At 44.1% G+C, this 14,653-nt stretch overlaps 1 protein-coding gene across 1 annotated transcript in view; it reads right to left on the bottom strand.

The window, feature by feature from the left end:
- The window catches only part of LOC137498203 (prolyl 4-hydroxylase subunit alpha-1-like), a 698,966-nt gene extending 686,340 nt beyond the window's left edge, over positions 1-12,626 (bottom strand). Inside the window, exons 1-2 of the mRNA XM_068225776.1 lie at positions 12,338-12,626; positions 7,792-8,044 (exon numbers count right to left, since the gene is read on the bottom strand). Coding sequence (XP_068081877.1) covers positions 7,792-8,044; positions 12,338-12,626 — 542 coding nt within the window. The remainder of the gene's footprint in view (positions 1-7,791; positions 8,045-12,337) is intronic.
- Between the last annotated feature and the right edge of the window lie 2,027 nt (positions 12,627-14,653).

Below are 14,653 nucleotides of genomic sequence, written 5' to 3'. Positions count from 1 at the left end.
TTTGACTTAATAATAGAAGTAAGAGTTTTCACTTTTTAGCATCTGGATACAGTCTTACCGTGAAACACAACAAATGAAATTTCGAACTGGGCTATATTTTTTAACCACTCATGACTGGGATGTGTGAGGCCCCCTTTTTAAATAACCGAGATCCAGTAACAGGTCTCTTCTCGCACGACATTTTTGTCTCTTTCTTCGTATTTACTGTATATCGGATCACGGATACTGTATTATTTCACGAGCTTCCAAATATATTCAGAAATATAAGTTATTAGCACATAATAATGTTCATGTTATTGGATTTTACGTCCCACTAACTATGTTTTTGAGCACCTTCACCACCGGTCTGAGACAGGATCGAACCTGCCAAGTTGGGCTAAGAAGGCCAGCGATCTACCATTTGAGTTGCTACTCAGCCCGGCTATTAGCACATAACAATAATTATAGAAAATATGATTTTCATTCAGTCATTTATATCTGACACCTTTTTACCATACGAGCTGTAATAATGGAGATATTCAAGAGTTTATTACAAAATGTTTCAATAACCAAGCATTGCTGACGAGGAAGTATTGTTATGCCATCACAGTAGCAAACTAACTGGCTATGATGGTTGTTGTCGTTATTGTCTTTATAATATGCGAAATAATAATAATGTTATTTGTGTTACGTCTCACTAACATTTACGATTTTCTGAGACTCGAGGTGCCGTAATTTTGTCCCACGGGAGTTCTTTTACGTGCCGACAATTTATAGCGCCACACACGTTTCCATAGTATGTTGACTGCATTTTAATCAGTACAGTGGTTCTACTTCAGATAGTGACAACACGAACACCGTTCACGTAGTGAACCACTATAAAATTACTATATATCTGTGATCCGATATACAGTAAATACGTAGAAAGAGACAAAAATGTCGGACGGTCGGTCGGTCACTTGCTTTCTTGGCTTACGCTGCGTGAACCATCAACGATAGACCCCAAGTGAAAGCGTACGAAATGTAGAGCATAGAATCCTTTACAAAAAAGTCCGCGATGGCACATACCTATTTCCAACCGGCTGCCCTCTAGAAGCGATTTTATGCTACAGTCCGCGGTAAAAAATGTAACTCCTTAAAATTAAGTAAATATTTCGATATTATCCTCGAGTTCCTCATCAAAATAAATTGTTTGACCTCCACCAATATTTTATAAGGATTACAATAACCTTGTCAGGACATTATTTGCATGAATAGTTCAGAAGTTATGACCATTTTAGACTGTAGTGGTAATACGTGTCAGCAGGACGGGCGACCGCTCTCATACCACATGACGTCACGCAGAAGGCGGACAGGGAGAGAAACAAGTGAGCGCGATGCGGGAAGAGACCCCTGTGGGTTGTATGTTTGAGCACAGTACTACGAAAAAATATGTGTTCCTATGTTATGTATGCTTGTCTCTCTTTCTCCCACTTTTTTAAAAGTTGCTTTACGTGGCATCGACAGATAGGCCTTACGGCGACGATGGGAGAGGAAAGGGATAGGAGTGGAAAGGAAGCGCCTGTGGTCTTAATTAAGATACAGGCCCATCACTTGCCTGGTGTGAAAATGGAAAGTCACGGAAAATCATCTTCAGGGCTGCCGACAGTGGGGTTTGAACCCACTATCTCCCAAATGCAAGCTCACAGCTGCGCGCCCCTAACGGCACGGCCAAATCGCTCGTTTTCTATTTCTTATTTTTTTATGTGGCTAGTCGTTTAACGTCACAGTTTTTCGACTGCTCTGGGACACAAAGGTCTGGAGTGGACAGGTAGTAGATGTGACTAAGAAAATGAAAATGCGCAAGATATTTTATAAGTTACTCGCAGGTACACTTTTCTCGGAAACAACTGAACCTATAGGTATAATGTTCGATGTGGGTGTCCACAGGGTTTGTAACTACGTGATGAATATGTTGATAATATTTAAAATTAAGTCTGCTAAAATATTAAATGCAAGGAACTTACAATACTGTGTGTTCATTATTTTTTCGAGCGACTATACGTCTGCCACCTGTGAAAATTAATATCTACGGAAAACTATCTTCAAAGCTGCTCTAAGTGAAGTTCGAACCCATTGTGTCCAGAATAGAAGCTTACAGTTGCACGACCCGTGTCTTGTAGCCAACGCTATCAATATGTATACAAGTGGCTATGAAAAATCTTAAAATGTATAATACATGTTTTTAATGAATTATAATTTGGAATGATAGGTTGTAACGTGCTGAGGTTAATATGAATAAAACATAAACACTGTGACGAGTAGTTATAAGAATAAAAGATAACACAGAAGGAGGGTGTATGAATTAACACAGTACAGTGCAGATAAGAGAGAATTAAATTAACACAGGACCTTGGAAAATTATAATAGGTTACACATAAACACAGTGTCTAAAGTGGTGAGCAGAATGTGTTACCCAGTAACAGGTTCAGGTTACATAAAGAATAGCACGCAGTACACTTTGGCCCACAACATAATTTCCACAACGGTGTCACACGCCCAAGTCAAATTTAAACAGAAAATATTAAACCAACATGCAAGAACAACAAGGATAATCAATCAATCAATCAATCAATCAATCAATCAATACTGATCTGCATTTAGGGCAGTCGCCCAGGTGGCAGATTCCGTATATGTTGTTTTCCTAACCTTTTCTAAAATGATTTCAATGGCATTGGAAATTTATTGGACATTTCCCTTGGTACGATATTCCAATCCATAACTCCCCTTTATATATGAGAATATTTGCCCCAATTTTTCCTCTTGTATTCCAACTTTATCTTCATATTGTGATCTTTCCTACTTTTAAAACGCCACTCAAAATTATTCGTCTACTAATGCCATTCCACGCCATTTCTCCGCTGACAACTCGGAACATACCACTCAGTCGAGCAGCTCGTCTACTTTCTCCCAGTTCTTCCCAGCCCAAACTTTGCAACATTTTTGTAACGCTGCTCTTTTGTCGGAAATCACCCAGAACAAATCGAGGTGCTTTTCTTTGGATTTTTTCCATTTTTGAATCAGGTAATCCTGGTGAGGGTCCCATACACTGGAACCATACTCTAGTTGGGGTCTTACCAGAGACGTATATGCCCTCTCCTTTACATCCTTACTACAACCCCTAAACACCCTCATAACCATGTGCAGAGATCTGTACCCTTTATTTACAATCCCATTTATGTGATTACCCCAATGAAGATCTTTCCTTATATTAACACCTAGATACTTACAATGATCCCCAAAAGGAACTTCCACCCCATCAACGCAGTAATTAAAACTGAGAGGACTCTTCCTATTTGTGAAACTCACAACCTGACTTTTAGCCCCGTTTATCAACATACCATTGCCTGCTGTCCATCTCACAACATTTTCGAGGTCACATTGCAGTTGCTCACATTCTTGTATCTTATTTATTACTCTATACAGAATAACATCATCCGCAAAAAGCCTTCCACTCCTTTACTCATATCATTTATATATATAAGAAAATGTAAAGGTCCAATAATACTGCCTTGCGGAATTCCCCTCTTAATTATTACAGGGTCAGATAAAGCTTTACCTACACTAATTCTCTGACATTTATTTTCTAGAAATATAGCAACCCATTCAGTCACTCTTTTGTCTAGTCCAATTGCACTCATTTTTTCCAGTAGTCTCCCATGATCCACCCTATCAAATGCTTTAGACAGGTCAATTGCGATACAGTCCATTTGACCTCCTGTATCCAAGATATCTGCTATATCTTGCTGGAATCCTACAAGTTGAGCTTCAGTGGAATAACCTTTCCTAAAACCGAACTGCCTTCTATCGAACCAGTTATTAATTTCGCAAACATGTCTAATATAATCAGAAAGAATGCTTTCCCAAAGCTTACATACAATGCGTGTCAAACTTACTGGCCTAGTCCAGTGTTAATCCAAAGTAGAGAACACTCCTTAATTCAGTAATTTGCACAAATTAAAACGAGGAGAATTCCAAGGGTTGACACGGTAGGCTAAGCCAACCATGAAGTGGTGAAAACAATTATGAGAACACGAATTATCACCACTAAATCTTCTAGGCCAATGTTAACTCAAAGGAGAGAACGCCCCTTATTTCAATAATTGTTAATCAAACGTTACAGAATAGAATAAGTGATGATATCAGTAGTAGGACTAGGCCGGTTCTGGATCATGAGTCAGCATTTTTCCTGCTGAGTCAGCACTCGAGGTCATTGCCCCGACCAAGGTCATTGACCCCATGACATCAAGACCACGCGACCGGCTACGTGCTATTGTTTGTAAACAAAGCTGCCATCTTGACAGGACCTAACCTCACTGCTGCCAACGTAACTACGTAGGGGCACGGAATGTGAAATCTACGTACTTTTGACAGCTGTCAAGAAGACAGGTCCTAACAATGTGCATTTGTTGAACAAGTGAACGTAGCTAATCTCACTGCTGCCATCTTGACAACGCCTAACATCACTGCTGCCATCTTCACTAACTACGTGGGCGCGGAATTTAAAATCCACGTGCTTTCAAGCTGTCAAGGTGACAGGATCTTACCACGTGCACTTGTTAAACAAGTGAACGCGGCTAACCTCACTACTAAAATTTTGACAAATCCTAACCTCACTGCTGCCACCTTAACGACGTAGAGGGCGCAGAATTTTAAATCCACGTGCTTTTGACAGCTGTCATCTTGATAGGTCCTAACCACGTGCACTTGTTGTACAAGTAAACGTCGCTAACCTCACTGCTGCCATCTTGACGGACCCTAACCTCGCTCTTGCCACCTTAAGCATATAAGGGGCGCGGAATTTGAAATCCACGTGCTTTTAACAGTGATCAAGATGACAGGTTCTAACCAGGTGCACTTGTTGAACGAGTGAACGCGGCTAACCTCACTGCTGCCATATTTACAGGGCCTGACCTTACCGCTGCCATCTTAACTACGCAGGGGCGCAGAATTTTGAAAAAGTGACAGCTGTCAAGATGACAGGTGCTAACCATGTGCACTTGTTTTGACCTGGATTTAGATCAAGTGAACGAGGCTAACCTCACAGCTGCCATCATCTTGACAGACACTAACTACATTGCTGCCCCCTTAACGAAGTAGGGGCGCGGAATTTAAAAAGTGTCAGCTGCTATCTTGACAGGTCCTAACCACGTGCACTTGATTTTTGCCGCGGCTCTTCTCACTGCTGTTATCATGACATGTCCTAACCACGTGCACTTGTTTTGTCGCTGAATTTTGAATGTTCTCTAACCTGACTAGTATTATCTTAACTGGATTTAGTCATGTGTAAGCCGCCGCCTTCTCCTCCGACGGGGCAGCATTCGCTTGGTAGGCAAAGTCCACGTTACCGCTCGTACTAAGTTTCGTAGCAGAGCCAAGAGAAATCGAACCTAGCCCACTACTATTGCCACTAACACGTTAAAGAACTTCTGAGGGACAAAATTCCGTTACCACGACGTTTTCTACAACTTGGCAGATTCGATCTTGGCTTATAACCGTAGGTTCGATTCCCGCCTAGGCCTAGGGATTTTTACCTTGATCGTCAAACCATCCATACATTTTATTGTTTATTCCCTCTACCCTTTTTCTCACCTTCTTCACCACCCTCCATACAATTCTATTAATTCTTGCAACCTATCCACGTCATTTCCTTCCGCCGCCCTTTCAATTCCTATTCTTAATATTTCTCCCTCCACTTTCAAATCCCATCTCAATTTCTCTTTCACAATATCATCCCAAACGTACTTCCATTTTCAATTACTATGTCTCTCCCTACTTTTCTCCATCTTGCCCTTCTCCTCTTCAACCACAGTTCTCAGTTTTATTTCAATAGGCATATCTTTCGTTAACCCACATCCTAACACCTCAAAAATTATTCTCTTTAACGCTATCTCTGAGCTTATTCCTATATCCACTACACTCCCTCTATTTGTTGCAATATACGTCAAATCTCCCATACTATCCCCCTTCATCCACCAATTTAAAATAAATAATTGTTCTATAGCACACAACTCTAATAACCTTTCTCCATAACTATTTACACCATTATCCTTACTCCTTCTTTGCAGCCCCCGTCTGGTTTTACTTCTTTCCCGTACACCGATATTCTATTGCTCACTCTCGCATTCTAATCCCCCAATAAATTCACCCCATTTCCTACATACAGTCCTTTAATTCTGTTTATTTCTTCAATCAGTTCGTCAAAGAATTGTTATATATATATCGAATGGTTGTACAAGTACACAAAAGTTTACAAATAATCAAATGGAAATATCCAAATTTGACAACCATTCCAGAGCACATGGTGTCACTTGGTGTAGAGTCTTCAGACCACCGTCAAATGCACGAAGTGGGCACTCTTGCACAATGAAAGAATTGTTTATTTGCATAAACTGAATCGCACGGATGGTTATAAAGCAGGTCCAGACAAAAAAACTGCTTCCGATGCCCCCTTCCCTATTTTTACTCTCAGCCACACTACCCCATCAACACCACTCTGTAACATATCCACCCTTTCAGCTAGCTCGTTTCTTATTAAAAACTACTATGCCCCCTAGGTTTCAGCTCCTCTTCCCTATTTTTTTCCTTAACACGTTCACTAACTACTCTATACCATCCCATTTAATTTCAACCCATTTTCCTAGCCACGCCTCCACTAAGTCAATGTTCTCAAATTCTTTCACTAAATCCACAATTTCCCTATTCCCTAACTTCTCCATCATCCCCTCAATATTCAGCACCCCTATCACCATCTCTAGTTATTTATTTCCTCCCCTCCCTCTCTATGCTTATGTGATTCACTATTTCCCCCTTACTTCGCGTAATTCTTCCTTGTGGCTCCTCCCCATCCCTCTCCACTTCCCTTCCTTTCTTCTCCTCCTCCTTCCCCTTTCCCGTGCCACAGCCTTTTTTTCCTCCCCATAGATCTTTTAAACTTAACGATCTCCCCTTATTTAACGCCTAATTTCTCTCCGAGTTTCTTCCTACATTTCTCATATTCGGGGAGGTTGAGTTACTACCCTGACTCCTTTTTCCTCCCATCACCTCTTCACTACCTAAATTCACTTCACCTCGTTCTCGTGTCATATTTGTTGATTCAGTCCTTCCTGCGTTGTTCTGACTCACCAAGGTCTCTGCTGTCCCCTTCATCTGACCGCAGACACCACAGTCCCGTCTTCTCTCTTACTTCTTCCCATTGATGACATCCTGCTCTCGAATTCTGCAACTCATTTCCTCCTCGCATTTTTCTATCCTCAGCAGTTCCACCTGTGTCCACGATCGGGACCAATTTCTACCTGAAGTCACCAAACACCTCCCCACTATCTTGGCTCGAAATCCCTGCTCTCTAGCCCGCCACATGTGCCGTTTTAAGATCTCCAGCCGCAACCTGTCTTCTTTCTCTGTCTTAGCCTTCAAATAAAAGTTCGATCCTTCAAATTTCCGGCATTCCTCAGAATTATGTAGTCCACCAGGGTTGAAATTAATCTAATCTTCACCGGCCGATGACCCTTGTTCCTTCCGACTCTATGTATATCATCTATATCTACTTCAGAGAAGTTCATCTTTATCTTATTCGAAACTATGTTCACAACTTTCAATACTAATTCAACTTTTGATTCTACTCCTTTCTCTGGTACACCGTACACAAACAAATGTTTTCTTGCTGATTCGTTCCTCTTTCGCCTCACTTCTCTCTTCATTGCTGTCAATTCTTCTTCCAGTATCAACACCTTCTTTTTCAAACTCCCTACCTCATATTCTATCTCCACTTACTTGTCATTTACTCCTCCAGTTTCTTCTTTTATAAAAATTTTCAAGTCCTTCATCTCCTTAATTTGGGTTGCCCGGTGTTCCTGCAACATTTCCTTTATTTCTTCTCCTTTTCTTACATCCTTCACCACTCTCTTGATCTCTTCAAGCTCCTCCCAACCGAATGGTCCCTGATTTGGACCCGGGTTCTTTCCTATACCTCCTACCACCAGCAACGTCGCAATAACCGTCACACACAGCAGAATTTCCAACAATCCTTTAGAACATGGTAACAATCAAAACCATCAATACCTACTAAAGTTCCGTCACCGCAATCGGTAGGACCGGTTTCCTTTTTATATCCACCGGGCGAGTTAGCCGTGCGGTTAGGGGCGCACAGCTGTGTGCTTACATCCGGGAGATAGTGGGTTCAAACCCCACTGCCGCCAGCCCTAAAGATGGTTCTCCGTGGTTTCCCATTTTCACACCAGGTAAATGCTAGGGCTGTACCTTAATTAAGGCCACGGCCGCTTCCTTCCCACTCTTATCCCTTTCCTTTCGCATCGTGCCATAAGACCTACGGTGCGTCGTAAAGCAAATTCTAAATAAAAATTTAAAAATCTTTTCACAACCCCTTCCAAGGAAAAGTTGTATCCACGCTACTGGCCTGGACTTACACCCCACCCTCTGAAATTATTTTGTGGGTAAGCTACTGCATCCATTCACCATTTAAGGTCAAGGTAAACCCGAAGAAAAATTGGATACTCAAAATACACCACCATAATTGATGCGGTTAAGGCTCAAAACTATAAAGAAAGGTAAGGGACGGGATCTAGTGTTTTAAGTAGAATCCGTATCAATAGAACCTGACTTCCCATTTCAAATATGTTTCATCCATTGACTGCGATTCAAGCCTGGGCCGTCCTGATGAGAAGATGGAACAATGGGAACAGTTATCACGCCCGCCAATTACAAAATAGTCTTTATGGTGCCATTTGAGGTTCCACTCAGTTCCCCGGCATTTGACAAAATATATAGGCCTACCTATCGAACTTAGACACGCATCCGCGATTGTCTTGCTTCTGTTAGAATTTAAAAGAAACTTTTTCATAACTTACCGAGGATGCACAGTGTTTTGGCTTCTCGGTGATAAAACGGCCCTTCTTAAAAAAATAACTTATATGGCACAAAATGAGGAACTAAGTGCAGCTCACAATCCTGACACAGTCTTCCCAACGCTGCAACTTAAACATAGCACATCTCTCAACCACGGTAAACCCGAGGATCTCTAGGATATTGTTGTTTCCGGGAACCGATGTGCAAGAGCTGACACGATGTTGTAAGCTTTCAACTGTTTATGGCCGTGGCCCCCGTTATCTCGGTGATCACGTTCCGGCCCCCTACTGAGTAATCCCTTGCTAATTGCCCCTTCCATCATGTCTTGACATTTGTCAACACACGGTTACATTCCCAATACTGAGACCTCTACTGGGAAATATCCCCGCGTATTACAGTGTTTTCCTTTCATTCAAGCAGTACAAATATGGAGAATTATGTACGGCCCTATTGAGCCTTGCTAGTAGATTTTTTGTCGCTATGTTAATTTAACATTTCAGGGTAAGTTGTTAAGTTGTTCGTACCGTACATAAAACAACGGCTGATCCTCGCTCTAGTTTCAGGAAACGGCCCGGGCCCACTGCCCTCCCCCCTCCCTTGGCTACGCAGTGATGTAAATTATGTTGAAAAATTTGGTCCCATTGCCTTTCGGTAATAAACACGTCCGGTGGACAGTAAATATTCACAAGTAAAATGTACTTATAATAAATTCCTATTACATACGTTTGGGGTATTGTCTGAATGGTCAGTAAAGGTCTATATGTCATGGAAGAGTATACCAAAAAAAGCAACTCCTCCATATCCTGGCCCGTTATTACGAACGACAGTATAATTATGATAAGCAATGCTCTGTGAAGGTTCAAACCAGGTTTCTTGTAGAGCAATAAAATGTGTTACCGTTTCCTGAATCAGTGTATATAGCTCATGTCGTTTATTCACATTACTCCTAGGATTCCATTGGGTTATTCTGATCATAAAACTGGAAGAAGTGGTTAACTCTGTCTCTTAACTGATAAATAGCGTGTGCGCGCTGAACGAGCTGTGTGATGTTTTGATAAATGGTCTCGTTGTCGTTGAATAGAAGAAATCGGCTGTGCCACTGGGGCACTACTAGTTGTAGCAGTTGCGTCTATTGCAGCCACTGGTGGCGGAATAGGAATAGTGGAAGAATGTGATGATCTTGAATAGTTCACCCCGTGCAATCTGAGTCCTGATCAAGTTATAGTACACTTCCCTGTCATATCCCGGGGGGGCAGGGGGGCACAGGCCTAGGTGCTTGCATAATAACTTGAGTGAATTTTCGTTTTCTAGGATTCTCTTGTGTGGGCGGCGATGTCTCCCGAGTTAAAGGGGGAAATTGTTGTGAATGTACAGCTGGGTTATAGTCAGCAGGCTGCACTTTCTTCACTGCTTCTTTGAACGGTAGATTATCTGTACTCATTATCCTTTTAATTCGCACTTGTTGCTGTTGCGCCGGGCATTCTGGGGTAAGGTCGAATGCGGTCCCTGGCAATGGACACATAGAAAGCATGTTTCCGTACAGTCTTTTGTCGTATGGTGTAGAGCGCAACGCCCACACCTAGGACTCGTCACCCGACAATGCTTATCTACATTTCCATATCTATGACATACACTGAAGAAAATGAAAATTGCAACAGCCAGAAGGAGTGGTGCTACATTGCTGCAACTGGAAACGCAGGACGAATGTTTAGTTGTGCTTCAATGATTACACTTTCAGGTCCTTCTGACTGCAAGTTTGGACAACAATCAATACACGATGTGCCCACTACGAGCTGCTGTACATTGATGAATTCGTCGACGCATGGAGTCAATAAGGCCCTGGATCGCTTCCTGAGGAATTGCGGCCCAAGCTTGCTGTACTGCACGGGTCAGTTGTTCCAGAGTTGTGAGTGGCTGAGGACGGTTGGCCAGTTGTCGACCCATCATGTCCCACACGTGCTCAATAGGACTGAGGTCCGGGTATCTGGCAGGCCATTCTAAGGTTGTGATGTCGTGGAGAGCTTCTCTGGAGATGCGTGCAGTGTGAACCCGGGCATTGTCCTGCTGAAACATCCCATTAGCAATGTTCGCCATCATAGGGAAAAACACTGGATTGAGTGCCCTATCAACGTACTGTCGAGCAGTCATAGTGCCCTCAACAAGCACTAATTATGATTTCACATTAAAGTCAATAGATCCCCAGACCATAATGCTTGGTGTTGGCCCTGTGTGCCTCTCGACAATAAGATCTGGGCGGCCCCTCTCCCCGGTACGTCGGCGCACACGATTCCTGCGATCACTGCGGGCAAGACAGAAGCGCGATTCATCACTAAAGACGACCCTATGGCATTCCTCGACCCATGTCGATCTTTCTCGACACCAGGCCAGCCTTACACGTCGCTGTTGTGGGGTTAAGGGAACACCTTTTGCAGGGACACGGGCTCGTAAGCCAGCTGCACGCAGGCGATTACCAACTATTTGTTGTGTAACGTGGGGTGCAACAGCTGCTCGAATTTGCGCTGCTGTTGCATGGGGTTCCATCCGGGCCATCCGAATGATGCGGCGATCCTCTCTTACAGTTGTCTGTCGCGCTGGGCCTGTGCCAGGTCTACGAGTGTGGGTACCTTCATTTGACCACTGCTGCCATACACGTTGTACCGTAGATGCCTGTCGGCCAACATGTGCACAGACAGTCCTTGGCGATAATCCAGCCTCACACAGCCCAATTATCCGAGCCCTCTGAAACGGTGACAGCTGTTGATAGCGTGCTCGTCTCTGTCGTTGAGGCATGTTTGATGGGGAACACTTCACTGCACAGACTGCAAGTCAACTACGCTACACCAGAGTCCGTATACTGGAGTTGATTCTTCCGCGACCAATCACGTGGGGAGACCTGTAGCAACAATCCAATGGGTCTCAAACTTTGATCGTTTACATACCTACATGGCATCGTTCCATATCTTGAAAATCAACATAAACGACCAATGCCTTCATGATGTTGCAATTTCCATTTTCTTCAGTGTATTTTGCAGATTTGTGGGGCAAAAGTATATGGTTCCACCTAAAGTGAGAAGTATTGGGGTAGGTTCTGGGCTCTAAATACAACTTTAATGGATCCCGTGAGAACGTACTGGGTACCCTCCTGACTGACTATCTTACGATTAATTCGCTGTACAGATTTTATAGTCACAGTAGTTTTTAAATGTTTGAGGATGGCAGAATCAGATAGGGGTTTTTCAACTCCCTTATAATACCCACTCTCAACACATTTCAGCTTGGTATATACGCCTTGACATTAAGTTCTGCTAATATAGGATGTATGAGAAATGAGTTTGATTGTACTGCATACACAAATTCAATTTGGACTCTATTTCTGCCCCTTCGAGCCACAGATTTAATCCCTGGAATGTTATTCTCTTAAAAAACCGCCCCAATGTCATTGGATGCATATTACCAATGTTCTGGGATGTATTAGACTCTACGAAGACAATAAAGGGACCGTAATCGGAGCTGGGATACGTTTCTTGTGTCACAGACTTCGGAGCTTGATCACCAATTACATTATCTGAACGATTATCTTGTTGCAGTTCATTATTCACTTTACTCACTTTATCACTATTATCACTAGAACTGTGATCACTAGAACCATCTGTTACATCCTGGTTCATACGAACTAATCCTTCACGCACTACAACTAACTTCGAGGGGTCAGGAGCTTCCTCACCCCCACTGTTCGCTGCCATAGTCTACTTCGCACACTCTTAATACCACACGTCAAACCTCCCACTGAACCTCGTCACAATGATTGTCAACACGTCCGCACGCTATCACTATCGAGAGGTAACTCGAGCTGTTGACTACAACTGAGCATCACACACACCAAGCAGTTCAAACGTTCAAAAAACAAAGCAAGCGAAGATAAAACCACTCGACTAAATTTATATGTGTTCCTTAAGATATATACAAGATAATTATGATACATGACGTTTTATTTTTATGAGAAAACCACACCATTCCAACACTCCCTCCTTTCTCAAAAAAAAAAATACTACACTTCAATCAATTATCCTCTCATTGCAAACCTAAAAGCTTATAGAAATTCTTAAGCTTGTTGCTTGATAAATTCTTTGTCAACAAGTCTCCAGCATTCACACACACACACACACACACACACACACACACACACACACACACACACACACACACACACGATAGCCGAGCTTACAACTTACACAAGTACACGGTTACACATTTACACGGTTCGCGCTCTCTCTCTTAGTTTTTCATGTTCTCACACTACACAGTTCTATATTCACACACAAGGTTCCACGTCGCACGGCTACACGTTCTCTCCTTCGCCGTCAGTCCGCACTGTATCACGCTAGTTCGATAATCACGGCAATTCACACAGGTCGGGATAGTAACAGCTGCACTCAGTCCGTCGAACTCCGTTCGCAGTCTGCACCCGTCGTCACCGCTGCTCCGGAACACCCAACGTTCTTCTCCAGCAGCCTGCCCCAAGAGACTCACACACACAACGTCAGGGAAACAGGAACGAGTCCTCGGCTCCAACAGACAGATACTTCATCAGGCTGACACCTCAGCCCAGGCTCTCACTGACTGCGCTCTTCGCTAACTCTCACCAGCAACCTCAATCTCACTCTCACTCACTCACTCACTCACTCACTAACCCAGTCTAACTCTCACTAACTCCAGGCTTTTTTTCGGGGGAGCCCCCAAGACCGCCCCCCCCCCCCCCGCGTGACCAACGACTCAATCTACATGGCCTTCGACATGCTATTAGTCTAAGAAGAAAGAGATAGCAGGGAAGAGTGGGAAGTGATACAAGGAGTATCTGCCGGTTTCCATGTCAGACACGTTACCACGGCAAGAGTTTGTGTTAGGTAAGGTGGTGTTGAAGTATGGTATTGAAGGGTCAGGGAAAAACCACATAGGCAGAAAAGAGAAATAGCCTACATGTAAAACCTAGCATCTTGTGATACCACATGCAAGGATGTGGGCTGGAAAAGGTCCAGTGGTTGTGTTAGTTGAGAAGAGCTAGCCATGAACCATAGTCTCGCCGTTCCATCTGCCAGGGGATCAGACCGTCTGGGCACTGCCTTGACTAGCGCGGGCCTTGCCGGCTGTGGAGCCATGCGTCGAGTACCACTAGGGCCTGCCGCACCGCACCACCACCTTGGGGTCCCTCTTACCCAGTCTCCGATCCCGGAGAATGAGGCCAAGCCCGCATGGTGGGGGCCTCCTGGAAGGGGGTGGGTCATGACGCCGGGCCTCCTTCCTCTCTGCTCGCGCCATGGCCCGGTAGACTGGGCAACTGCGATGGGAGGCCGGGTGGCCCCCCGCGCAGTTGGCTCATACCGGTGCCTCCTTAAGTGTTGCGCAGGCCGTGTAGTGGTGGTCACCCCCACAACGGTTGCACTTCACTTGGAGCCCGCAGCTCTCCTACCGGTGGCCCCACCTCAGACAGCGGAAATACTGCAAGAGCTACTGAGGGGGACGTTTCCATCTCACCTGAGTGCCGCTACCCGCTGAGGTCCTCTCCTGATTTGTTCCTCGGTAGACTGCTGTCCTGGGAGAAGTCCTGGGTTGCGGCTGGGCGGCCCTCTCCTGGTGGGCCGGCGTTTTCTTCCTCCTGGTCCTGGGGCGACATCGTCTTCTTCCCGGGGGTTTCTTCTCGGCAGGGGGAGAGGCCTCGTCCTGGTGGCCCTTCTCCCGGAAAGGTGACCTCGGGGTAGCGTATGGTCCCGCT

The sequence above is a fragment of the Anabrus simplex genome, chromosome 1, assembly GCF_040414725.1.
Source record: "Anabrus simplex isolate iqAnaSimp1 chromosome 1, ASM4041472v1, whole genome shotgun sequence".
In the NCBI taxonomy this organism is placed as follows: Eukaryota; Metazoa; Arthropoda; class Insecta; order Orthoptera; family Tettigoniidae; genus Anabrus; species Anabrus simplex.
The sequence above is the reverse complement of the archived record's forward strand: the minus strand, read 5'-3'. Positions and strand labels throughout refer to the sequence as shown.